Source organism: Amphibalanus amphitrite, unplaced genomic scaffold, assembly GCF_019059575.1.
Source record: "Amphibalanus amphitrite isolate SeventyFive unplaced genomic scaffold, NRLGWU_Aamphi_draft 000136F_arrow, whole genome shotgun sequence".
Taxonomy (NCBI): Eukaryota; Metazoa; Arthropoda; class Thecostraca; order Balanomorpha; family Balanidae; genus Amphibalanus; species Amphibalanus amphitrite.
The window spans coordinates 598,560-624,630 of NW_024881631.1; the positions used below are offsets into that span (position 1 = coordinate 598,560).

A 26,071-nucleotide genomic window follows, 5' to 3' on the forward strand; every position below is an offset into this window, starting at 1 on the left:
AGACTGAATGTTCAGGAAAAGCTGCTGAAACCTGCCCCGTTTATTATGCCACTCCTCTGACCGCCGCTCGCGTCTGTCCGCCGCCAGGTACGCCGCCGTGTACGTGGAGCTGCTCGACCGGAACGACAATAAGCCGCGCTTCACCCAGGAGGAGTACATCAGCGCCGTCTGGGAGGGCAACAGCAAGGGCACCTTCGTCGTACAGGTGAGGCCGAGCGGAACTGACACACTTCCGACAGGGATAGCAGTGACCAGACGGCAATAAAACGCTGTATGTGTCCATCAGACCAAATACGGGAGTTACTACTGCCACTTTATTACCGAAAAATGACCCGATACGATATCGAGGTTTAAAAATATGAATTATATGGGTCGTAAAGCGTTACTACATTGGGCATGTGATGTTTCATTGCAGAGTTTTTGTCGTATAATGAGCCCACATTACGAAATCCAACTTGTAAATGGCTGGCAGTTCCTCGAAACGGTTAGTTTCCGGTTCCGTTTCTGTCGTTTTCCGGCGCTGATGTCTCCCCCTCCCCCAGGTCTCGGCCACGGACGCCGACACGGGCGCCAACGCCAACGTCGTCTACAGCATCGTCGAGGGCAACCTGGACAACGCGTTCGTCATGGAGTCGCCGTCGTCGGGCGTGGTGCGCACCAACATCGTGCTGGACCGCGAGATCCGCGACGAGTACCAGCTGACCATCATCGCCAGCGACCAGGGCCGGCCGCAGCGCGTCGGCCACTGCTCGCTGCACATCCGCGTCATCGACATCAACGACAACCGGCCCACCTTCCCGCCCACCTCTGTCACCAACGTCAGCGAGGGCGCTCAGGTGGGCGCCGTCGTCACCACCGTCACCGCCAACGACGTCGACACCAGCCCGGCGCTGACCTACAGCTTCGCCGGCGGCGCCGCGCGCCAGGAGGCCTTCGCCATCGACCGCTTCACCGGCCGGATCACGCTCATCGAGCCGCTCGACAGAGAGGTGGGTGGCGCTGGGACACCGGACGAGGGTACAGAGGGGGATTCGGGCATTGGCCGACGGCCAACGGCGCACCCTCTGCGAGGCGGTCGCTTTTGCCGCAGAAATCACTCGCAGGCCGCAACATGTTCTTCACACAGCTTCAATGAAATAATTTAATCTTATCGTTATTGCACGTCATGTTGTGTCATCAATGTCAGTGGATAAGCGGGAACACGCCATAAAAATCGAATTACCTGTAGCGTAACGTCCAACAAGAGCGATTAAAGATTATTAACAAGTCACATGTCGCGGCTACCTGGAATACATGAGCCGTTGCACCACGTGACCTGCCGTTGCAGCATCGTACATTACAACCTCTGCTATGTTCGTGCCAATGTTAAATCTCACTGGACGGACCATAAACTACGCTCCAACATAAGGGCGCCATTCGGCAGCGGGTGGCGGCGGGTCTCAGCTCTCTCTCCCCACTGACCGCCCCTCGTCTCCCCCAGACCCAGGACCAGTACGTACTGATGGTGACCGCCTCGGACACGGAGCACGTGGCCGAGACGAGCGTGCACATCCACGTGGTGGACGAGAACGACCAGACGCCCGTGTTCTCCGAGACGTCGTACAGCGGCACGCTGCTGGAGCTCACCGGGCCCGGGCAGGAGGTGGGTGACCAGCGGAGGAGAGGGGTGCGGAACGGCCGGAGTAGGCGCGCGAGTGTGCCAGAGCTCTGTCAGATGTGTTCAGTTATTGGTCACCGAAATAACTGGATGATTATATCTCATGGAAATTGTATAGCGCTAGCAATGTGCGTTTATCGTCAGATTGGGATTGTGAAGAGCTAGATGTTCTCGTCCAGCCTCTGACCAGACGGCACCGCCATAATGAATCCGATCTGACTCCCCTCCCCATCACCTCCACAGGTGTTACAAGTGTCTGCCTCGGACGCGGACCTGGACGATAACGCTCGGATCACCTACTCCCTACTCACCCCCACCACCGACTTTTACGTGGAGCCCGCCACGGGCCGACTGTTTACCAACGCCACCGTGCGGTTCGACGCCGACCGGCCGACTCGGCAGCTGGTGATCGGCGCGCGGGACGGCGGCCGGCCGGCGCTCACGGCCGCCGCCGCCGTCCGACTGCGTATCGAGGACATCAACAACCACGCGCCAGAGTTCGGCCGCTCCCTCTACAAGTGAGTGGCGGCGGGGGAGGGGAGGGGATCTGGTCTGGTCCTGACTCAGAACTCCGCTGGCTTTTTCCACCCGGTCAGTAAAATCTGGTTTTGTTTGCTTTGTCGGCGAAGCGCGGGCTCGCGGGTCGGAGCAGCTCCTACCGCTGTGTTTATTTGGCCGGGTCGGAGCGGTCGGGCCGACCTCGAGTAAATTACGTCATCGGGGACGAACCATGCGGTGATCACGCTCGTTGGAGACGCAGAACGGAGCAGCTGAGAGTGGAATGCCGTCGGCACTCGGGATACGCCCCGAGGTCACGGCACGCCCCGTCGTCCATGCACGGGACATGTGACTCCGCGTGAGAACGGTCTGACCCGTCTGTGATATGTTCTGGCCCTGCCATCATCATGACCGGCGAATGATATGACTTGCAAATATTCCTTTTAACCAGGAGCAGCTCATGTACTTCAACGACCCAAATGTGGCCCGTATTTGACCCGATATTTTACCCAATATTGAACCGTATTTTACCCAAATTTGACCCATGTGGAGCCCGTATCTGACCCAATGTGTGACCTAAGTGTGCCCCGTACCTGACCCGACGTGTGACCTGCGTGTGCCGCAGGGCCAGTATCGGCGAGGACGCCGTGCCGGGAGTGGTGATCCTGACCGTGTCGGCCGACGACGTCGACCAGTCGCGGCACAACCGGAACATCGACTACTCGTTCGCCAGCGGAAACGACGACGGCGTCTTTCAGATCACCAGGTGAGCGACGGTGACCAATGATCAGCGTAATGGAAGGGGAGGTTACCGGCGGCCTGGGGACCTGTTCCACCCTTCCCCTTACAGTAATACGGACAGCAAGGATCACTCCACCCCACCACTGCCACGGTTGAACTGACCTCTCTTCCACGGGCGACCTGACTCCACTCTTCCCTTAGTTCCTTGGCTGACCTGACCTCCTCCCCCCTACCGCAGTAGCATGGGTGATCTGATCTACTCCTGCCCTCACGTAGTAATAACACCTGACTCGCCAAGCCCTCTCATGACTGACCTGACCCACCCTGCTCTCTAGCGCAATGACCTGATTCATTATATCTTCCCTCACAGTACCAAGTCTGACCTGACCTCCCCCTCTCCGCAGTAACACGGGCGAGATAATCCTGCTGCGCCCGCTGGACCGGGAGCGGCGCGCCCAGTACGTGCTGGAGGCGGCCGCCAGCGACCGCGGCACGCCGGCGCGCAACTCCACCGCGCAGGTCGTCATCGACGTCACAGACGTCAACGACCACGAGCCCAAGTTCAACCAGACCGAGTACACGGCCAGCGTCAGCGAGGAGCTCCAGGTGCGGCGACGGCGGCACCGCAGGGGGACAGGGCAGAGCTCAGAGACGGGGGCAGAGCTGTCAGTGTCAGCCTGGTATTTTGATATGGGTGTAGTACAGTCTTATAAATCAGCGTCCATCAGCACTGCATATCGTTAGCATTTTCCTGGCTATGTAAGGCAAGAAGGGAGATTGAACATGCAGCGTAGTAAAGCGTTTTATTTGATTATATGTCACAGTCCGTTGTCCGCCACTCGCCAGTGTCCGTATTTTATCGTTAGTGGTCCATCACTGACCTAACACGTCCCTCGAACCCGACAGCAGTGCGATTCCACTGACCAGCAGACTGCCGCCTCCTCAGCCCGCAGCCACTGACCCATCCCTCCGCTCTCCCCACAGGTGGGCGCCACGGTGCTCCGGGTGCACGCCACCGACCGGGACGCCGGCCAGAACGCGGCCATCGTGTACGACATCACGTCCGGTAACGACCATCAGGTGTTCACACTCGACCGCGACACGGGCGCCATCCGGCTCCAGAAGCGGCTCGACTTCGACCGGCTGCCCGAGTACCGGTTCATCGTGCGCGCCACCGACCGCGACCGTACCCGGCCGCTCTCCGCCCTGGCCACGGTACATGTGCGGGTGCTGGATGAGAACGACAACGCACCCAGCTTCCCGCAGCCGGTCTACTACGAGTTCGCCGCCGAGAACGAGCCGCCCGGCCAGCTGGTGTTCACGGCACACGCCAACGACGCCGACCGCGGCCGCTACGGCCGGCTCAACTACACGCTCAAGGACGGCGGCGGCTGGTTCCAGGTGGACCCCAGCTCCGGAGCCGTTACCACCGCCGCCTCGTTCGACTACGAGGCCAAGGAGGCGTACGCGTTCACCATTTTCGCCACGGACCTGGGCGGGCGCACGGCCACCGCCCAGGTGCGTGTCACTGTGCGCGGCGTGGACGAGTTCGCGCCCGTGTTTGTCGAGTCGTCGTACCGGTTCCGCGCGCCGGCCGACGGGCAGCCCGGCCACGTGGTGGGTCGGGTGGCCGCCACCGACCGCGACCGCGGCGCCGACGGCGTCGTCGTCTACCACCTGCGCGCGCCGCACGACTTTTTCCGCGTCAACAAGACCAGTGGCGAGATCGTGGTGCGCCGCAGCCTTGGAGAGCGGCGGCGGACCAAGCGCGACCTGGCCAGCGAGCGGCTCGAGGTCGTGGCATCTAGCGGCCGGCCGGGAAGTCTGAGTGCGTTGGCTAGCGTCGAGGTGGTGCTGGACCCGGCGTTGAACGGCACGGGACTGCCCGCGACCGCCGGCAGCGGCGGCCTGGCCGACTGGGGCGTCGGACTGCTGGTGGCTATCATCCTCATCGTGATGGCGTTCGGCGCAGCGTTTGTGTTCCTGCACATGCGGAACAGACGAATGAGTAAACCCACCATGGCTGACCACTTTGACACGTCGTTTGACACGGACATCCGGACGGGCCCGGCGGCGGATCTCAACTACCCGCCGCGGTACAGCGAGATCCACCACCCGTACGACACTGCGGACCGTCCGGCCGGCCGGAACACCACCTCGGAGCTCTCCGAGCAGTCGCACCGCTCTGCCTCTTCCGGGCGCGGCTCGGCAGAGGACGGTGACGAGGACGAGGAGATCAGGATGATCAACGAGGGGCCGCTGATGCAGCAGAAGCTGCGCCAGCTGGCCGTGCCCGAGACGCCGCTGCACGAGGAGGATAACCTGTCCGAGGCGAGCGCGCAGAACACCCAGGAGTACCTGGCGCGGCTGGGCATCGACACCTCCCGCGCCGACTCGTCCCACAAGGGATCGCAGAGTCTGCGCGCCGATAGCATCCACATGTTCGACGATGAGCGCGGGGCCGAGGACGGCGCCGTCGACCTCGGCAACCTGATCTCGTCCAAGCTGACGGCGGTGGGCGCGGAGGAGAACGAGGCCATCATGGACGGCACGCGCGCGTTCGGCCTGGACGAGACGCAGCCGTCAATGACCGGCTCGCTGAGCTCGATCGTGCATAGCGAGGAGGAGCTGACGGGCAGCTACAACTGGGACTACCTGCTCAACTGGGGGCCGCAGTACCAGCCGCTGGCGCACGTCTTCTCCGAGATCGCGCGGCTCAAGGACGACAGCGCGCCCAGCCCGTACGCGGTGAGCGTGCCCAAGCCGCCGCCGCTGCTCACCAACGTGGCGCCGCGCTCGGTGGCGGCTCCGGTGGCGCCGCGCTCTAGTCTCAGCGGAGGCCTGGTGACGATGCCCTCGCTCGCGCGCTCGCCCATCTCGCACGACGTGTTCGCCGCGCAGGCCATGTCGCCCTCCTTCTCCCCCGCCCTCAGCCCGCTGGCCACCCGGTCACCGTCCATGTCGCCGCACGTGCCGCGAGGACTGGCCGGCGCGCCGGCGCACCACCGCTCCCACCTGATGGCCGGCGCGTCATCGAGTTCAGAGAGCGAGATGAGGATATAGCGGCCGGCGGGCGCCACCGTCGCCTCAGCAGTATTCCCATGTGTTTGTGTCTCATGTGCCACATTGCGCCCTCATAATGTGATATAGTGTTACGGCGCACGCGCGCCACATATGCCAAATGGATCGAGCGACCAGTGTGAACACTTGTTGTTGTTTATTGTCACTATCATCGGAGTTTGTGAATCAAAACTCTACGTCGAAGTGTGTTGATCATTGAGGCGTGTGTGCATGAAGTTTACATTTTGTGCGATTTTGTATGCTGATAAAATACACATGTCAATTTATAGTCACATCTTTTGAGTGCAGCGCCACTTTGATTGCGGCATCGAGACTCAATGGATGGGCGGGGCACCTCATGCATCTTACCAAACACCAAGGACTGCTTAGCTTACAGTTTCTCGCTGGAACTTACGAAACATTGCCAGAGCCTTATAAATCAAACATTTAGAAGTTTTGTTTATATATCATGATGCATGGACCGTCCTTAAACGAGATAAGATTACGACAGGGCACTAGCTACGACATGATTCTCACTTTAGCCTGATTTTGAAACGTAAAATAAACATTTTCACGCTGCGCATAAAGCACACGAGCAATAAGCGGCAAACACTCGTTAGGAAACATTCATTCACCTTGAAATACTCGCGGCTTGTATTTTACCGGCAAGACAAACGAAATGTCTCGCATTTCGCAATTTACCGGGGGGAGGGGGGGGGGGGCAGAGCCGTGTGAGCCGACCATTCGCGTACGAAAGATTCATGGATTCAGAGTGACTGTCCCGCAGTTTGTGATCACCTCTATATGCCCTGTCCACACGCTTCAGCCATCGATCGGAGCTGGGCGCCCATATAAGACGCTGTTCACTCCCCAGACGTCCGAGCTTCAGCGCTCAAACTCACAGGTTGACATGTTCCCGGCTGCCGGCTGATAATATGTCTCTGCTGGATTATTAGGTCTCTGCTGGGTTATTAGCCATGTCTCTGCCGGGGCTATTAGCTGTGCGGAGCCGTCCAAGGTCCCATATCGAGCCGTCCGGGTGGCCAGTCCCGATGGCGTGCTCGAGGAGCCGTCACCGCCACCGCCGATCGCCCTCTGACGTGCCGCGGCCATCGATTCGCGGGACACTGGCCGGGTAACCAGGCAGCCGCCGGTAAAAACTGCACCGCACCGGATACAGGACAGAGCCGCGAACTTGGCTAACATGCAGCCGACACCGGACACCAAACATCGACGAGCGTGGCTTAGCGACAACGCGCAGGGAATCGCGGCAGGGCAGGAGGCAATATTCTTTCGTAGGATGCGGGGAAGAACTAATGAGGATACCGACGGAATGTCCCGTCCCGCACGCCGGAAACCTGAGCTTATTGAGGGAGAACCTGGGGGTGGTTATTTGATCCGCGCCGCTCTGGGGACATTAGGCGGAGACGCTAATCTTTGAACGGTTCGAGCACCCGACCTCCCCGGACTCGACTTCCTCTCCGATCCTGCGATGTCATTTTCCGACCTCTGTCAAAATGGCACTGCAATGTCTATGCTTCCATAAGGTAGGTAGGTATGACTCTTATCGATCCCACTCATGAAAACAACGACCCTGTGTTGTGCATTGTACGGACGATCCATGCTACTCAGGTAACCCCCGACCGCCGATCTTCAATGACCACTAACCAGTAACCAAGTGAAACCAAATCATCGGCCGAACGATACAAAGAGGGCCACTTGACCATGACTTTACCTAGGTTCAGCCGATACTGCCGCTGACCGATAGTGACATTGTGACGAGTCACGGTGTCCGGTGGGTGCGATGGGACTTTGAGTGACCCCCCCCCCCCCACCGCTGCACTCTGGCCGGGCGTCACGTGAGTTGGCAGCTCGGGCACTGTCGGTAGGCGGACCGGCGGACCGGCCGGCAGGGACGGTTACTGTGCGCTGTTGCCAGGGCTGCAGGGACCTCGGACGAGCCTCTGATACCGGGAACAGGCACCGGCGGACCGGGGAGCGCCGGCCGGACCAAACAGACCGGTCACGGACATAAAAACACATCGCAACTGACACCACAAAACAACATTACCCAGCACTGATACATAACGACTGCCGTAAGATGGAAAACGGGGCCGCACTTTACGTAAGCCGAACGGAGAGGGCGGAGTTTCGGCCTAAGGAACAAAATAGGATGTCACTGACTAACATCCTAAGGAATCTGATAATTCTTTTGTGTGAAGTTCTATCTCGATTGGAAACGAGACAGATCGGCGGGACGGATCATTCCCTCGCCCATGCTCCGATCGTTCTAGAGCGGCAAAATGGCACGTGCTGTCGAGGGTGCCGAGAAACATCCCGATGCCCTGTAGAAACGGGACTTGGCCGCCAACTAGACGGAATCCATTTGCCGTTTCCAATTGCATTATAATAACCAGCCTGTCGGTATGATGATGTGCAAAAGTCGCCGCTCTACGGCCGGGCCTGCGCTGCGTCCATGGTCGCCACGTTGCGGCTCTCCGACCGGGCCACTGCCCCGCGTCTGACCGCTTCTATGGCCCGTTTGTTACGTTCCGCAGGGGTCAGGCCGGGCCGGGCTCGCGTGCATACCGCTGAAAACCGGTGAGAACTGGCTGTCGACCCTCCTTCTGAGGGGAGGGCTCCCCGGGTCCGCCCGCGCCGGAGCATCCACCGAGGGATTAGTGGGGACAGATGGGTACGCCCGCCGACCGGTGGGGCAGGGTACATACGCAGGTGCGTGCTGGACCCTCACATTTCGGCAGAGCCAGGTAAAATCCCCGCTTACCGCGCCGGCCGGAGAGCCCTGCTGACGTCACGGTCCGCCGAGCTGGCGTCACCGCCGGCCAATGGGCTGCTCAGAGCGGAGGGGCAGCACGGGCGCTGCTGCCGGCAGGCTGATGTCGCCGGAGATGTAAGCATGATCAGCCGTTTTCAGAACCGAGGAGGCGGGGCGGGGCGGGGTTCCGCAGAGGCGACAGAGCGCTGCGGCCAGAACGTCTCAGGGATTAGAAGAGGGGGAGACGGGGCGCATCCTACATACGACAAGAATTTACCGCATTGGCACCTCGCTCGATGAAATTCTAAGGAGCTGGGAAAAAGGAGCTGGGAATCTGGGAAAAAGTAGCTAGACCCTGATAACGAATATTTAGGTAGGCCGAATAAATAGAAATATAACAGAATGGCGAAGATCTTTGGTCTATCCTGACATAGTTATTCCGGAACAGAGCCGGGCCCATGCAGAAGGTCAACAGGACGTCACCAGGAAGTAGTCCGCTGCAGTACAAAGACGCCCGCGGTCATGAGATTACACAACCCACTCATTACGCCGCTACGATCGTTTATTGACTACCTTATGACCGTGGTGAAATCTCACAGCTCAATCCATCTCGAGGCAGACACTCGTGTCCGTTCCGGTCCAGGAGGGTGCAGTGCGCACTGCGCAGGTCGCAGGGTGCGGGCTCTGCGCCTGGACGGTGACCCAGTTCCGTCCATGGGCTGGCAACGGTCAATTCACGGACTGCGGCCCGGCGCGTCTCTGAACTGTACGAGGGGCGTTCAAAAAGTTCCCGGCCCAACCATGAAGGAGTTGGAATTTCGGCCTGCAACGCGGTGTGTTCAATGATGTGTTATTGGGATGTCCACTTACGTAGCCATTAACCAATCTGCCCTGTGATTGCTTCAGGCTGCTAATTAATCGTAACATAGTTTGCCATTCCCGGTCAGAATGGGCGACGCCCAGAAGAGAACAGTGATTTGGTTCATGCATTGCAGAAAAATGCTCTAAACGTTATTCACGAAAAGCTAGTGCCAACACATGTTGAGGTTTGTCTTTCTTACAGTAGCGTCAAAAAGTGGGCATCTCTGTTCAATTTTGGTCAACAGATCATTAATGGTCACCCCCGCAGTGGCCAGCCATCAACAGCATTGACTCAAGAAAATATGAAAAATAAGCACTTCTTTGTGAAAAATGACAAATGTTCTGGTCTGGAACAACGCAGCAGAAGCGGAGGTGTCTATAAGGTTCCTCAAAGCCATTTTTCGACAGCGTATTAATATGTTTAAGATCTTTGCAAGATGCATCCCCCGTTTGCTGACTCCAGAGGAAAGGCAAACTCGAAAGGAGGCGTAACGCGAAAATTTTGGTCCCTAGATCGAAGATCCAAAAGAGTTCATTGAACTACTTGTTACCGTGGAGGGATTGTGGGTGTCACACGTTGACCCTAAGGGCGTGACCGAGTTGCACAAGTGGAAGCACACTGAGTAAAGGCCACCAAATGTGTGCAACGTGTTTAAGTCAGACGGCAGGGTGACAGTGATTGCATTTTGGGAGCCTGGCGGGGCTCTGCTCGTCAACTTTCTAAAACAGGGGCGCACAATTAATGATAAGAATACCACACCTTCCTTCGATAACAGTAGCGAGCAGCAGATATCAAGGAGAGACTAGGGAAGCTGACTAAAAATGTGCGCCTGATCCAGGACCACGCACCAGCACACGTGAGCAGGGTGGCGATCAGCGAAGCAGTGAGCTCTGGCCTCGAGTTGTTGTCGCAGCCACTTTTTTCTCCGTACCTTGCACCCTCAGGTTGCCACCTCTTCAGCAACATAAGGAAATTGCTTAGCAGTGGCAACTTCGCTGACAGCAAGGAGACAAAAGCAGCCGTCTTGGACGTGCCAGATGCGTCCAAAACCCACTTGGCTATGGAGGCCCAGGGGCCTCTCGCGAAGCGCTGCGCGAAATGTTTTTGTCTTAGCGGTGGTTATTTGACTAAATGAACATTTTTGGTCTAATAAGTCAACATCGTATCTCTGCTCCTTCATGGTCGGGCCGAGAACTTTTTGAACGCCCCTCGTAGTGCTCGGCTGTTTCTGGACTGTGACCACCACAAGCCTGTGGAACTGTGAAACAGTCCGTCTCTGAACTGTGGCCTCGGCCGGCGGCAGCTGTGACGCATAGCGCGCTATCGCCACTGCATGAACTGGCAGTATTGCAATTCGTATTGTGCAAACGCATTGCGAGATGCACACACTGTCTGCGATATGATGCCGTTCAGATTATATCCAGACGAGCGACTCTGCTGGCATATTCCCGGACAGATAACTGCGTACTACCGTCTGCAATATGGCAGACCGAGGTCTCACTGGCGTAACTGCAGGAGTCGGCGCACAGCTGTTTGACAGTACATACCGCAGTGCCAGTGATAAATGCCAGCCGGGCCGCGAAATATCCGGCACAGTCCCCAGTCCACGCACGCACGCACTACGCAGTCACGCCGGACCGAGCAGCTTCCCGCACTGTCCACACGCATACGTAACGGCAAAAAGGCGACGCCGCTGGCCTTGGACGGGCGGCGACGAGCGTCATTCAGAAGCCCGTTGTGGTGACCGTTCAGTCGCACCGGCTGCCTACGAAGCATTCAGGAAGGTTATCGTCAAAATTTCTTATTCAGATTAATAAAAATGTTTTGACATAAGAAACGTTTATGTGCATGTAACAATAATCATATCCCATACAAATGCTACTGCTTAGGATAGCATGTTTTCGACTGCACGGCAGTGACGAAAGGAAGCGCGGAGGGGGGGGGGGAGGAGTCCCCAGCTGCCGACCACTGATCTGGCTGAGTGACTCACTGCGACAAAAAGCGCTGCTGCCATGTGATCACGCCACCCCGTCTGAGCCCACGTCCCACATACCGGACAAAATAGAACGGGCCCGGGCCTGTTGGTGGGGCGGCCAAACAAAACATCCGTATAGCAACCGACGCCGCCTCCTGAGCAACAGCCAACACCAGCCATATTTGTGCAGGACGACATCGGGAGGGGCTGTGAGAGAGGCACAGACCCCGACCGACCATGGACTGAGAAAATGTGCGAGACGAATCGATCGTGGACTGGGAGAGACGGACTTACCCTGAACTGGGAGACGGACCGACCCTGGACTGGACTGGGAGACTGATGGATCGACCCTGGACTGGATTAGAGTCTTCGCCCCAGCAGTGTTTGTCAGTTCTAGGGTCTGCTGCTAATCGTTCACGAATCACGGGAGACCTGTAGCTCCGAGCGCCACCAGCCTCAGCCATGGAAGGACGGGTCATCCTTTGACCTTTGTTGTGAGCTGACTCGCAGAAAGGCACGTGTGTGGGGTGCCGACTGCGATTCGGCACCCGACCAGCAGCTGTGCCCCCAGCTGTGCCGACAAGTGCAGGTTGCGTATGAATGGTCGCGGTCATACTCGCGCCGGTCGTCACACACCCACTCAAATGAGACTAGTTAACCCCCTACCTGCAGGACAGAGCACTGCGCTAACCATGACCCGTGAATGAATGGTGGAAATGATTTGATGGCGCACCGGTCGGCGTAGTGACAGACCAGGTGGGCAATTATAAGGGAAGGAGTAAGATTTGACTCCGACCGGTCAGGCGACAGGGACTGGCCGCACTGACAGGCCGGGCGTTGGGGCAGCGTAACGTCACCCACCGCTCTTTCTGCGGAGACGCCCGCTGTTCCCTCTACAAAGTCGTTTGCGGTTCTGCTGCAGAATTGCCGCTGTTCCCTGCGTGCAAAAACGCACAGTGCGTGTTTGATATGAGGCTGATACCGATTCCCAGTATCGAGCACCGATGGCCGTCAGCGCCGCTACAAAGGTGTATGTTTCCAAGGCCGTATAGGTGCACCACCATGCTGAAGGTGTGGAGGCAAGCACGGAGTTCTTTTTGGAGAGGCTCAGAATGGCAAGCTGGGAGGGCGATCGGCGAATTTGGCACTCTGGCGGACGACTCAAGACCCCAGCCGTCCCCGTGGAAGGCGCGCCAACTCTTAAAACCCTCGCATGTGTGCGGCGTTTGCCAGCTTCTAATAAGTAGGGGGGGGGGGGGTCGGTTGGACCCCCCCCCTTGCCGTTTGGCCCCTGATCGAGCTAGAGCTTCGCGGAAAAAACGAGCGTGTTGCCCGTGACGAGGGGAAGCCGATGATACCCAGCTTTAAGGTCCTAGGTCATTGGTTGACCTTCCAGGTCAGGTCAATAAAGTCGGGAAAATCGGGACCTGTTAGAAAGTCGTAAAGTGTGGCTGCTAAGGGGGTTTTCGGGACGCTGATCACGAATATCGTGTTAGTTTTGATCACAGATGATGTCTTTAAGCATTTAGACCAGGTCGGGTCAGGTCAGGTCAGGTCAGGTCAACCAGTAGGCGTCGTGACGGGTATTCGTAGTACGTGTCAACCGCCTCTGACAGCTTCGTAACATGTTACGAAGTCACCAAAACTATTTCGTAAATGTTCAAATGGTTGCTAAATCCGAATTCAGCTCCAAAAACTAGCCTAGAAACATGTAAAACTCGAAAAAGTGAACCGAGGTCAGAAAAGGTCAATGACCTTCAGGTCAAGGTCACCTGACCTTCAGGTGACCTTGACACCCACCCTAATGCATGGGAGCAACATCAAATCACATGTTTGAAGGTTTGAAACCACGAAAAGCTTGCAAACGCGCGGCTAATGCGAGCCGACATACGCGGAATCGCGATTCCGGCTCACGGTTCGTCGGAAGGTCATCTCAGGCTCAAAAGAAACGATATATACCATTCGAAAGCAGACGATGCGCTGATTCCGAAAATGTAATTTTTATCAAAATCGATCGATGGCCTTTTTTGAAAATTGCGTTTTTGTAAAAACTTAATAATTTTTTATTCAACGGGCTGTCCCAGACATTCTTGAAAATATAAACATGTATTTTTGAGTTCCAGTGAAAGCTGAATGCCCAAAGAACAATATCTAGCGGAGCAATATTTCCAAACATTAATATGCGTCTCCCACAGCCGACAATAAGGCGCAATTACACAGCTCAGTGTCATGATGGACCAAAGTCAGCCACACAGAAGCGTGAAATGACCCTTATCGACTCGCAGACCCGGCGCTCTCGGCCCGCCTGACCGGCCACGGAAAGAACGTTCGGCTCTCGTTCTACTAAGCAAATGTCATATTTGTCAGTTTAACTGTCCACATCGCTATTAAATGTATTCAGGATACCTGTGAAGAAAATTCATTGCTCTGTCAACTTCACATCATGCATTAATTTACATTTGTTCATGTCTTCTTTGCTCAATTGTGCCTGGTATCATGCCCATATAAGGAAAATTGGCCGCGCTGAAATGTCAGAGGTTGTACCGGCCTCAGCTCTGGTGGAGTGGGGGTAGCGCCCGGTGGGGCAGGGTAACCTTTGACCGGTCGCACGGTCGAGCAGCTGTCACCAGTACAGCCTCTGACAGTGAAACCCCGCTCACTTCCCTTGCGCGGGGACTGAGCGCAGCTGGATGGAACAAAACATGTATAAGAAACATTTAAATTAAAGTATGTTGTAAATCAAGTAGAACAATGAATTTTCTTCACAAGTATCCTGAATAACTTTAATAGCGATGTGGACAGTTAAACTGACAAATATGACGTTTGTTTAGTAGAACGAGAGCCGAACGTTCTTTCCGTGGCCGGTCAGGCGGGCCGAGAGCGCCGGGTCTGCGAGTCGATAAGGGTCATTTCACGCTTCTGTGTGGCTGACTTTGGTCCATCGTGACATTGAGCTGTGTAATTGCGCCTTATTGTCGGCTTTGGGAGACGCATATTAATGTTTGGAAATATTGCTTCGCAAAATATTGTTCTTTTGGCATTCAGCTTTCACTGGAACTCAAAAATACATGTTTATATTTTCAAGAATGTCTGGGACAGCCCGTTGAATAAAAAATTATTAAGTTTTTACAAAAACGCAATTTTCAAAAAAGGCAATCGATCGATTTAGATAAAAATTACATTTTCGGATTCAGCGCATCGTCTGCTTTCGAATGGTATATACCGTTTCTTTTGAGCCTGAGATGACCTTCCGACGAACCGTGGGCTAAACATGGTCTCGGAAAAGAGGTCACAGGTCAAAGGTCATTTGGGTCAGGGTCATGAAATTTTCAGGGTACGTGTAAAATTGATCAATGCGAGAGTACTAAAAGTTTCGTCGCGATCGGCCGCTTTTTACGCGAGTTATTCGCGAAAAACCATGGGGGGTCCATCCGACCCCCCCTACACATGCGAGGGTTAATGATATGCATACGATCATTCAATGAGAACGCCTGCGATTTCGGCGGCGATTCTTTTCTGCAGTGTCAAAATTGGTTGGAACTTCAGCAACTTCGTGCAGCGAAGCAGAAGTCCGGGATCCCGATCACTCGTGGACTCCCAGCGCGGCGGCCGCTACCGGTTTGAACCGTCTATCCCAGCCTGCTGCGCCCTGGCCAGACCCAGCCTGAAGCCCTATGCACCCGGCGCTGTGAAGCGGTTCGGGCTTGACCCTGACCCTGCGGACCGTGTGTCAGCGGCCACGGGACGCGCTCAGCCCGGGTCGGGAGTGGTCGGCGCGTGAACCCCGCGTAGGTACGCAGCGCGTGGTCGGTAGACGGGGCGGGCCGGCAGGACGGCTGCGGCGGCTCCGGCCTTGGTTGGTGGCGATGCTCGAGGTCGCCGGTCTGTTTGGGGGTGGTAGGCGGACGGAGAGGGGTGTGGGGAGGTGAGAAGGGAGACCTAAAGCGAGAGCTGACTCCCGAGAAACTCCGCAGCTGCAAACAAACGGCACTAGGCGCCGCTGAAAACCGGAATAATCCGGACCGGAATGGGGCAATAGGTAGCTGAGATTGACCAACATTGCAACGTTTCGCAAGACACAAAAAGGTATAAATAAATGTTCAGTTTGTGGTTGAAAGAATAAGTGTTAAGCAACGAATAATTAAAATATTTGAAGAGGCAATTTCTAACAATCCTTTTTATAAAATCGAGATAACTAATTTCACAAGTTCACGACTGGGACCCATTCGATGTGACCGGGTTCCCACCTTAGCCCGTCAGGCAGAAGTTCTCTCTGTGGCTATGAAAACTGACAAGCAGCAGTCCTTGAAAAACTTGTGACTCCCAAATGAAGCAGCACAGCCGGCCGGGGGCAGGCAGCGCCTCTCTTTTAACTCGTCTACACTCGGGATGTATTTGACATTGAGCCTCCCGTCCCATGGTGCCGTTGCACGGAATCGTTAACTTTAACGGGCCAGTCAGCCCTGGCCGCCCGCCACAGCGACGGGACATGAAGGTCGCACGGTACGAAGCCGCCTGGTCTGAGCAGACCTGACGCACCCGACATGTAAAGAGAGCCCAAGGTAGCACGCGCATTCGGAGAAGCGGGCGGCGGCGAGCATCAAGGCCAGCCCGGTGGGACGGTCGCTAGTACGAGCCGGTGTTGACGGAAGCGCGGAGAGGCCTTCAGACGGACAATTGCCCAACGAACATTAGCCAATCTGCTCTGACGCCCAGCGAGCACCGTCTTACCGTCGACGGTCACCGTACCGAGACCCAGCCTCCTATTGTCGCCCACCACGTGCGTCCTGGGTGGACAGAACGGCACGTTGCGCCGACCAAAACAAAACAAAGCGGCCACTCCCAGCCAAGGTAGCACGCGGAGAAGACGTGCTGCTAGTTAAGTGACCCTGATTTTTGGCCGGCCGGGCGCGGGTGACGGTCGGTCGGCCATCATCTGTCCTTCACCCGGCGCTGCACGCACGGGGCGCGTGCACACCAATCAGCCCGGCCCGGCCCGGTCCGGCCCGGTCCGGCGGCTGCGAGTACGGTGGGCTGCATCAGCTGCGCGCCGGTCCTGTTGACGCCGCGGCGCGCGCGGTTACATCAGCCAAATACCGGGGGCTCGCCCGGTCCGGCCGCCGGCATCCAAGGCTGGAGTGGCGCTCGACGGGCCGTCCAGCGGCGGCACGGCACCGCCGCTCAGGGGAGCTCTCCGGATCAGACCAGACACATCCACAGACTACTCAACAGGCGGGACCACCTCATGAACGACCTCACATCCCATCTGATAGGACCACCAGGCAAGCCCGGTAAAACGAGCCATTTGCATTTGATTCTGCGTCGCTGCAGCTGCGCGTAACTCCGCCGCTTTCGGGAACGGCCGCGCACCGCGTCTGCGCGTGACGTCACGGTTTCCCAATCGACCGGCGCCGTGCCCCTGGCGGCGACCAATCAGCGCGCGGCCCTGGGAGGCTCGCCGCCGACATCAGACCGCCGGGCCGCAGCCGTAAAGGCAAGGTCGGCCCGGCCGGCCGCCAGTTGGCAGCGCGGCGAGCCCCGGCAGGCCGCCTATAAAATCGGCGCCGTGAGATGAGTGCTTTTTCGACCAACGGCTCTCCGGCGGCTCGGACGTGTTTGGGAGCGGTGTCGGCTGCGGCGCGGCCTCCGTCTGCAGCGATAGCGGTGAGCAGCCCGTCCGGCCTCGGCACGGCCCCGCTGGACGCGTCGGCAGCAGCTGTGAGCGCAGCCGCCCTACCCAAGCTGGTCTCCACGCACCCGGTGGTGGCTCTCCCGGCTCCGGACGCCTCTGTGGCAGCCAGTGTCCCTGTCTCCGCGCCCGCCCCGTCAGCGCCCTCGGCAGCCATGTCGGCGACCCCGGCGCGGCGGCGCCCGCTGCCGCTCCAGCACCTGGCCGGCGGAGTGGCCGGCGGCGTCACCTCCACGCTGCTGCTGCACCCGCTCGACCTCATCAAGATCCGGTTCGCCGTGGAGGACGCAGGAGGAAAGGGCCGCGCGCCGCGCTACTCGGGCGTGGCCAACGCGGTGACCACCATCACCAGCTCGGAGGGCATCCGCGGCCTGTACCGCGGCGTCACGCCCAACCTGCTCGGAGCCGGCTCCTCCTGGGGACTCTACTTCATGTTGTGAGTACCGAACGGGCCCTCTGTGTGACCAGCTGGCGCTTCCCCATGGCACCGCCTGCCCCCTCCCTTTAGTTCTGAGTAGTCGCTGCCGGCCGTCCGCTGGCCTGGTTTCGCCGTAAGGTCATTCAGTTCGGTATACGGTGCGGCTGCATGGATTCCAGGAACCCGTCGCGCCATGGGAGGCCTTGAGGAGATGGGGAGGGGCAGTGCAGACTGCAGAGCCGTCACGTGACTGGTTTCTCCGCCTGTAACGTAATGAGCGGCATAATCGTGTACGCACTGAGAGTGCGGACAGCCCCACTTAATATAGTCACGTGCTGACCGTTATCTGGCCCCTGGCCCCCGGTTACGCAACTGCGCTGACGTCACGGCCGCGGCCGCGGCGGTCAGCTGACCCCCGTCTGACGTCACCGTCTCTGTCCGCCCGCAGCTACAGCTCGCTCAAGTCATGGATGCAGTCGGGCGACTCAAGCCGCGACCTGGGCGCGGCGCGCCACATGTTGGTGGCCTCCGAGGCCGGCGTGCTGACTCTCGCCCTCACCAACCCCATCAGCGTGGTCCGAACCAGGTGAGCAGACAGAGACACCTGGCGGCGGGGCGGTCAACCACCGCCCCCCGCGGTACTATTCCACTGGGCGGAGCGACCCCCGGGGGAGGGGGGGAGGGGGCTGGGCGGTCGGTCGGCCGGCGCTGTAACCCTGCACCTGAGTGGCTGCCCGAGTCCCCCTTCCCCCCACAGCGGGGACGGGCTGGGTGCCAAACAAACCCGCTCACCTGGGCACCCGTCTGTCACCGCCGTATCGATTTATGAGAGCAGCTATCGCCCGGATCTCGACGCTTTAACCCGACCATCCATCACCCAGATCACGGCGCCTTGCCTGGGGACGATGGGTCGTTGAGCACTGCGCAGTCTCAACTAATGCTATTGCTGTAGTCCGATACCATATGGCCCCGGTGGCCTGTGTATCGCCCTCGGGTCTGACCTCGCCCTCTGCCCGCAGGCTGTGCCTACAGACCTCCCTGGACGCCGCTCTCCCGGAGAGTAAGCGCTTCTCGGGGATGTTCGACGCGCTGAGGAAGACGTACCGCGCGGAGGGCGCGCGCGGCCTCTACCGCGGCTTCGTGCCCGGCGTCTGGGGCGTCTCGCACGGGGCGCTGCAGTTCATGGCCTACGAGGAGCTGAAGAGCCGCTACAACCGGCACCAGCACCGGGCCGTCGACCACGCGCTCTCCACGGCCGAGTACCTGCAGTTTGCGGCGCTCTCCAAACTGTTCGCCGCCTGCGTCACCTACCCCTATCAGGTGAGAGGTCGGGGAACGACGGAGAACCAGGAATAACCGCAATCAGCGGATAAGTACCAGTAAACAGCGCAACCGTCTGATGACCTTTTGCTTAAGTACGGACCATCAGTTCGGCCTAATCTGTCGATTGCCAAACACTATGATAGCAGTTCACCGAGTTAGCAAAGACGGTATCGTCATAAGTTTAATATCACAAAGATCCGGTGCAGGTTTTGCGCAGCTACCGGTACATCACCCCATATTGTCGGCGCTCTAAGGCGCAGTCTCTCTGCTGACTGCGGTGTCCGGTCCCAGTACGATATCAGCGCGCTGTGACACTGACCCCTCCCTCCCCCCAGGTGGTGCGCGCCCGACTGCAGGACCACCGCACCAGCTACACGGGCTCCATGGACGTCATCCAGCGGATCGTGCGCCGCGAGGGGCCGCGCGGTCTCTACCGCGGCCTGACCCCCTACCTGCTGCACGTGACGCCCAACGTGTGCCTCGTGTTCCTCGTCTACGAGCTGGTGACCGGCGGCGGCGGGCGCAGCTGATCGCCCGCCGATCCACTCACACAGGGCTTTCGAAGCGGCCGCCAGCGGCGCGAGTGCGGACAGAGACAGACTGGTGAACCGTGGAGGGTGAGGGGCTCGTTACCGGAGCGCCGGGAGCAGAGACTGTTCCGGTCCCGCGGGGCTGTGCCCTGACCCGGGGTCCGAGGGACAGAGAGGTGCTACGTGCTCCCGTGGAGCGACCGACCGGCCGTCAGCTCGCATCGAGCGCCCGGAGTTACCGTCGCGGCATTAACTATGTAATGTGTTGTGTTCGATGTCGCCACTCGCGTTTTATTCCATGACTGTGCATGTATAGAGGAGGTAGTTACCATTCCGCGAGTTATCTTTCATCCAATGTCAGCCCCACAGCTGGAGAAGCGTCTAGTGATGTTCGTGTTTGCCCTGTTCGCCGGGTGTTCTGTCGAGCGCCGTGGCCGCGAGCCCGGCATCATTCCCGTCTCTATATTATGCGCCGTTGTAAGAGCGCTGATACGATTCCCGTCTCGGTTTCACGCGCCGTTGTATGTGCGCCCATGCTGTGGTGTTGACGTGTAAGTTATTAAATCGTCTCGGTCAGAGGTGATTGTGCCAGTACAAATCCAGTGAGTCGACGGCTGGGACCTCTCGCACTCGGCGGTCACACGCGGGGAGCTCGGAGGGTATCTCAGGTATCGACAGTTGAGCTGATAATATACAGGTCATTAGACACACGAGGCGTATTCTTAGTGAACACCGATCGGCTAATGCCAGGGAATGATGCACAACTACATGAACTACAAAAGCAAAGAACAATTTGATCCACAATTTACCACCAGATAAATGGAGGGAGTACAGGCAACAATACTGGTAGAGGAGGACTTGTAGAGCGTCGGAGGGAAGAGGAGAGACACGAGCCCGGTCAGACGGGGTTGTATCCTGGTGTTCATTATGACAACCGTGAAAACAACCCTGGAGTAGAATGGATAATTCAGGAGAGCGAATTATGCACAGGAAAGCTCCCAAAGGAGAACAACGGCGTTTGGATTGCACACAGACCACGATATTTAGTGGCGCAACATTCTGAATGTGAATAGAGAAGGATGGCCCAAAGAATGAGACTAACTATTATTACGATAAAATGGCACAAGGATGACACTGGAATGAAATGGCCTAACGAATGGATCTACTATGATAAAATGATACCCGGATGGGAATGGAATGGAATGGCCCTTCGAATGGAATTATTGCGATGAAAACCAAAATACTAATGTAGTCCAAAAAAGAATCACCGTAACAGTCATGATATATTTGTTTGATCATCCAGGCACCCTTCAAACCGCAGCTGGCCGGCCAGAGTAGCCGACTGGTCCGGTGCCGACACACCGTTCCCTCTGCAGGAATGCCAACTCACTGCCCGTCAGCAACCGACGACTGCTCTTCCCCTGCAGAGACCGGCGAACACTGCCAACACAAACACTAGAGGACGCCGACGGAAAATCACAGACACACGAGAGGAAGACTGACTGACGACCGAGACACCGCGCCAGTCCACTGGTGATTCCCTGCGGCACGAGATCCTTCACCCCAGCACCGCCAGCGCCTACAATTTACACAACCCGCCACTGTCAACACCGAGACGAGCGCGGGAATATCACCGGCCGGTCACCGGGGTGCCGGCGCCGTCACGGAGCAGGAAAGACACCGCTGTGGGGGTCACCCCGGACCGAGTCGGCGGCTCTGCGGGGCCACTCCTCCGCGGCCCGGCCCGGCCGCGCCCACCCCGGCTCACCCTCGCCGCGGCGCCGGGCGGACGCACCTGTGGTGTGGAGCACCTCCTCTCGTTCAGCCGTCAGCTGTCGGTCCGAGCGGGCCGGCCGGGTGTCCAGCGGCGCACCAGCGTGTGCTGCACACCGACCCGGCGCAGGTAGCCGAGGTCGGCCGGCCGGCCTAGGTCAGACGGCCACAGCAGACGAACCAGCAGCACGTCCTGGCGATAGACAGAGCGGGAAGGTCTGTCAGAACAGAGCACGTCCAGGTCAGGGCTTGACAGATCAGGTTAGCTCAGAGCGGCTCAGGGCAGAGCAGCTCAGGTCACCTCAGGGCAGGTCAGAATAGTATAGGGCAGGTCAGAGCAGCAGCTCAGCTCAGCTCAGGCCAGGTCAGTGATTCCGGTGTGATGGGGTATCCGCGAAAACGGTGCCGAGGGGACGACATTAGCTACACGGTCCAAATATGGCCTCCACAGTACCCTGGCACATAGCTCGTGCGATCCTAGCTTGTTGGGAACCCGATGTTTTACAGACTGTTATTGTCAGCACCCCAGCTGACTGAGGCACCAGTACCCGGTTCCTGACCCGGGTCAGCCACCAGCGCCCCTTTGTTTGTAAACTCGAGCCGGGCGAGCCCACCCCGGCTCCGATGCTCCAATCGGCGGTCCCGTATCGGGGGCGGACTCCCGGTTGCATCAGGGAAACGGTTGCGTAACCTCAGTCAGGCGCTTCTTTGTAGAAACATGTCTCAATCTCAGATGGTTTTGGACTAAGTCATAAACACTGGGTAAGGCCTCTAAACATACACAAACAAATGTAGGATTACAAATCCAAGTCAGGTGACATTAAGTCTACTCATCTGTCGTCCGTTTATAGAAACGTGTAATGCGCACTTGTCCGACTGTCGGAAGCACATGCAACTGCCACCACGTGACGGAAGTATTGTGCAACTGAGAAACTAAATCGCTTATCATTGCAATCATAATGATCAATGCTCATGCTCTGGGTTTCGAAACAGGTCTTCAAGTTGTTCGTGACTATCGAACCTATCGAGCTCCCAATTCTGAAATGATGAAGTCGATTTAGGGCGCACTCGCTTATACGCCGGCCGGCTAACCTTTCTATTCTCAGTTTATCATAGTCCCTCTCTACACCCCCCAGTAGCCCATTCAGCAACAGCATCCCTCACTGGACGGTCCACCGTGCTCACCTTGGCAGTCTGCTCGGCGGCGCGGCACAGCCCGGCCGTGTACAGCCAGTCGGCCTGTCGCAAGCAGCGCTCGGGCCGCAGCCGGCCCGTGTCGGCGCACACCACCTGGATGGTGACCACCAGCGCCGCGTGGTAGAACGCCGGCCCACGGCGGTACAGCACTGCAGGGTGCGGAGACACACAGATCAGCAGAGGCAGAGGGATCAGTAAAACATTTACAGAGTAATACGATAAATCACAGTAGCATCCACGCACAAGTTATCAGATGCGATTGTGCGAGCGCCGTCACGACATCCGGACATCGTAACAAAAATATAGAACGAGAGTACTGTCACTAACAATCATTGCAACTACTCCCTCCCAGCTCCTCAATCACTGGTTACAGCTCTCTTACTTCATAGCTCGGTGGCTCGTGAAAATAATCGCTCAGTAGCTTCATAGACCCGTAGTTTGTAGCTCGTAAACTCGATAAGTAGCTCGGCAGCTCACCGAAGTCGGCGCCGGATTGGAGGCCGTCGCGGACCACCCAGCCGCGGCCGCGAAGATCCAGGTAGGCGGCGTACCGGGCCGCCAGGTGGCGGTCGCCGCACTCCTCCGCCAGGTGGCGGTACAGCCGCTCGCCGGCCAGCTCGGCACCGGACGGGGTCGTCACACGCACACAGCCCAGCGCGTGGGAGAGAAACAGCACCTCCTCGGACTGCAGGACCAGCCGGCGGCGGACCGGGCCGGCCTCGGCGCCGCTGACGTCGGAGGCGGGTGAGGGGGCCCGTGACACGTCCTCGGAGGGGGAGGGGGCTGGTCCGTCCTCCCCCGCAGTCTGATCGGGGTCCGGCAGCTCACCGACGTCCGGCGGCTCCGCTGCGTCATCCTTTGTGTCCTGGTGCTGCCGATGGCTGCGGCGGACAGAGTCCAGCAGGAAGAACATGTCACTGGTAGATACATCCTCTTCAGCAGCAATGTCCCATTGAAGCTGTAGGTATCTGTCCAGAACATCTTCGGCAATTTTAGTGCCAAATGATCCCTGAAAAGCATATGGTAGGTAATCATAGAATGCAAAGTTAGTAGCCAGACTTCTTGGCCAATAAGTATCCTGGTCACTACTTAATTAACCGCACTATCACTCTGCAACTTCCCTTCACTTGTCACATTTAATAGGCATTATAAAGCATTATTGTACAAAGAAATAGTGCCTTATATTCCTTTGAAAGCTACATAAAGAGTCAAAGACACTGATTTAACTGTCATGCACTATCTGACATGAAAACAGTGATTAAGACAAAATATGACAAGTATTGTCAAATTGAAAAGGAACGTTCAGTATGATTTCTGATTTGGTACTTACAACAGAAAACAAATAGTCTGAGCTATCTTCAGAAACAATACCACAGACCCCATTCAGCAATACATCATATGGTGTATCCTTTGAACTAAGCACCGGCAAGGTACCCTCAAAAGTAGCATTTGTCCACTTCTTGGTATGTTGTGTTTCAATTAGGACTTCATGCAAATTGGAAGTCATCTTCGTCCTGCATCACCACTTCATGAAATATCAAAATTCCTCACCTGTACCATTGATCATTAACCCTGTCTGTACCATTGAACATTGTGAATAACAAGCGTTGAATATTGATCTTTCGGCTTACGAGTTACGAGCCTCCCCAAGATGACAAGCATCAGTTGTTGGAACGCGTAGCCTTGCGACCCAAGCGTCCAACGACAAGCATCAGGATCAGGAAACCCTCTTCTTCCGAAAAAAGCCTCCCACGTCCCAACACCACAGTCCACACTCCCACGCGATTCCCATGCTGCCCGCTGTCTTGGCCTTTGGCTGTATCTCGCTATATCTAAGGGTCTGCTCCAGTCGCACTTCCTTACACCTCTAAACTCCTCCGAGATTGCTTCCCTGTCCCACTAGTGGCAGAAAAAAAAAGATCTAGCCCCTACAAAGCCAATGAGGGCCCTGCTTGGCCCTGCTCCAACCTCCTCTGTCTTGCTCTTGGAGGAGTTTGGAGGTGTTAGGAAGTGTGACTGGAACAGACCCTAAGAGCTGTTCATTCTGTCATCCTGCTCCTGTTCCTATGGTTCCAAGCTACTGTTAAGCTCAAGGTCAAATGTTATGACGTCAAAGTATTCATCAACTACCAATAGCTAACTTCTTAGGTCCTTATAATACGTCATCTCTATTGAAATTGATTGGTCGATCCTTTCGTCAGCACGAATGATGAAACAGTTGAAACATTAAACAGGTTATGTGCGTCTAAATTGTCACGCACTCACGCCACTGTGTTTTGGATTGGTTTTGGCGTTTTGGGGTGAAAGTGGTGGTGTGGTAGTCGTGGGTGGTGTAGGTTGTACCGTTTTTATATACCTTGGGTTGTACTTCAATTTGTATTTATGCATTAAGTCTTTTTTAAAGTGTGTTTACCCTTGTAAGCATTGATTTCTCAGCATTTTGTTAATAGTCTGATCATAGGCGTCGCCAGAGATTTTCGGTTGGGGGGGCATAATCAACTTTTGTGTTAAAACTTGCCTTTCCCAAGTCTTTACTCACTCGTTTTACATATCATTCGACGCGCAATGGTGCGAGGAATCCGATGGTGACAAAGGTTTCCTTCTAGCTATGGCATGTAATTTTTTACAAAAAAAAATCGAAATTTTGAAATTTCATGACAAAAACGACTGGGAGAATTATAGTATATAGTGGCTGCGATTGCCGACGCACTGCAGAGGGCCCCTGAGCAGACGCTCGACGCTCATGATCATTGCTCAGAAAAAGGTGAAAAACGCTCCATTTAATCGGATCACCCTGCTAAAACCTCCATTCACGCATGCATGCAGAGGCTTTGCGTGAAATGTATAGGACTTAGGTATCCCAGCCGCCGATCGTAGCTAAGTTGGGCATTCGGCGGAGAGTGAGTGTCGGAAGTGTGAATCGGAAGTAATTCATCTTTGCTCCAGTGAGAGGAAGTGCTTTGTTCACTCGAGTGTAAACAAAAGTTTCTCGTTTTTGTGTGAAGGGAAGCGCTGCAAACGCGAACAAAAACTGTTAAACGGAACCAAAAATTACGCACGGCATAGCGGCAAGGTGATAGGTTTGTGATAGGTTTGGGACTTCCAGGCCATTTCAGGCCACTCAGGGTCAGTGCTGACTCTCAGAAGCATGCTTAGGATCCCGGAGATCGGCGTGAGTCACCTCAAATATTTACGTGTACGTGGTGCTTTGGGGCTTTCCGAGCCCAAGGTGGGGCCCTCAGAAGCCAGTGTGGGCGGCGGCCGGCGGGCGCTTAGAGACTAGGCCCAGGGTGAGCCTGGAGCCCTCGGATAACAGTGTGAACCCTCGGGGTCTGTGTCGAATCCCTAAGGACCCTATGTAGGGAAATAATAAACATATGTTGCCGACCTCAGAGGGATACGTGAGCTGTGAACCCTCAGATGCCGGCTTGGGGTTAGCAAAGTCTGTCGCCTCAAAAGTTTGGCTGAACTATCAGAGGCCAGTTAAGGTTCTCAGAAATGTTTGAAGGCTCAAAGATCCTGTATGGGTCCTCAGAGAACATTGACGCCAGTGGGACTTTCAGAGGCCAGTT

At 56.7% G+C, this 26,071-nt stretch overlaps 3 protein-coding genes across 6 annotated transcripts in view; 2 read left to right on the plus strand and 1 right to left on the minus strand.

Annotated features, from left to right (window-relative positions):
• LOC122382286 (protein dachsous-like) overlaps nucleotides 1-6,245 on the plus strand; it is a 59,638-nt gene extending 53,393 nt beyond the window's left edge. Inside the window, exons 24-30 of the mRNA XM_043367444.1 lie at nucleotides 88-205; nucleotides 543-989; nucleotides 1,481-1,642; nucleotides 1,901-2,175; nucleotides 2,781-2,921; nucleotides 3,301-3,502; nucleotides 3,881-6,245. Coding sequence (XP_043223379.1) covers nucleotides 88-205; nucleotides 543-989; nucleotides 1,481-1,642; nucleotides 1,901-2,175; nucleotides 2,781-2,921; nucleotides 3,301-3,502; nucleotides 3,881-5,959 — 3,424 coding nt within the window. The 3' untranslated portion in view covers nucleotides 5,960-6,245. The remainder of the gene's footprint in view (nucleotides 1-87; nucleotides 206-542; nucleotides 990-1,480; nucleotides 1,643-1,900; nucleotides 2,176-2,780; nucleotides 2,922-3,300; nucleotides 3,503-3,880) is intronic.
• A 10,793-nt stretch (nucleotides 6,246-17,038) lies between these two features.
• Nucleotides 17,039-20,237, plus strand: LOC122382287 (mitochondrial folate transporter/carrier-like). Its single transcript, XM_043367445.1, has 4 exons — nucleotides 17,039-17,694; nucleotides 18,125-18,262; nucleotides 18,696-18,996; nucleotides 19,335-20,237. Exons 1-4 carry the CDS (start codon nucleotides 17,141-17,143, stop codon nucleotides 19,527-19,529), a joined length of 1,188 nt encoding a protein of 395 aa, XP_043223380.1. The 5' UTR covers nucleotides 17,039-17,140; the 3' UTR covers nucleotides 19,530-20,237.
• A 560-nt stretch (nucleotides 20,238-20,797) lies between these two features.
• Nucleotides 20,798-24,492, minus strand: LOC122382288 (tRNA-splicing endonuclease subunit Sen2-like). 4 transcript variants are annotated; one of them, XM_043367446.1, is made up of 4 exons: nucleotides 23,830-24,492; nucleotides 22,977-23,508; nucleotides 22,488-22,648; nucleotides 20,798-21,495 (listed from the first exon to the last, which is right to left on the minus strand). In XM_043367446.1, exons 1-4 carry the CDS (start codon nucleotides 24,004-24,006, stop codon nucleotides 21,358-21,360), a joined length of 1,008 nt encoding a protein of 335 aa, XP_043223381.1. In that variant the 5' UTR covers nucleotides 24,007-24,492; the 3' UTR covers nucleotides 20,798-21,357. The 4 variants fall into 4 exon arrangements, with proteins under 4 accessions (XP_043223381.1, XP_043223384.1, XP_043223383.1 ...); XM_043367449.1 differs by having other exon boundaries at nucleotides 22,882-23,508; nucleotides 23,830-24,410; XM_043367448.1 differs by having other exon boundaries at nucleotides 24,051-24,402.
• Nucleotides 24,493-26,071: the final 1,579 nt, after the last annotated feature.

Coding starts and splice junctions, on each gene's coding strand:
- LOC122382288 (XM_043367446.1), bottom strand. CDS start 24,006: ATGACTTCCAATTTGCATGAAGTCCTAATTGAAACACAACATACCAAG. Junction 23,509..23,829: donor CAGACTATTTGTTTTCTGTT/GTAAGTACCAAA, acceptor TATGCTTTTCAG/GGATCATTTGGCACTAAAAT. Junction 22,649..22,976: donor CCAATCCGGCGCCGACTTCG/GTGAGCTGCCGA, acceptor CGCACCCTGCAG/TGCTGTACCGCCGTGGGCCG.
- LOC122382287 (XM_043367445.1), top strand. CDS start 17,141: ATGAGTGCTTTTTCGACCAACGGCTCTCCGGCGGCTCGGACGTGTTTG. Junction 17,695..18,124: donor TGGGGACTCTACTTCATGTT/GTGAGTACCGAA, acceptor GTCCGCCCGCAG/CTACAGCTCGCTCAAGTCAT. Junction 18,263..18,695: donor ATCAGCGTGGTCCGAACCAG/GTGAGCAGACAG, acceptor CTCTGCCCGCAG/GCTGTGCCTACAGACCTCCC.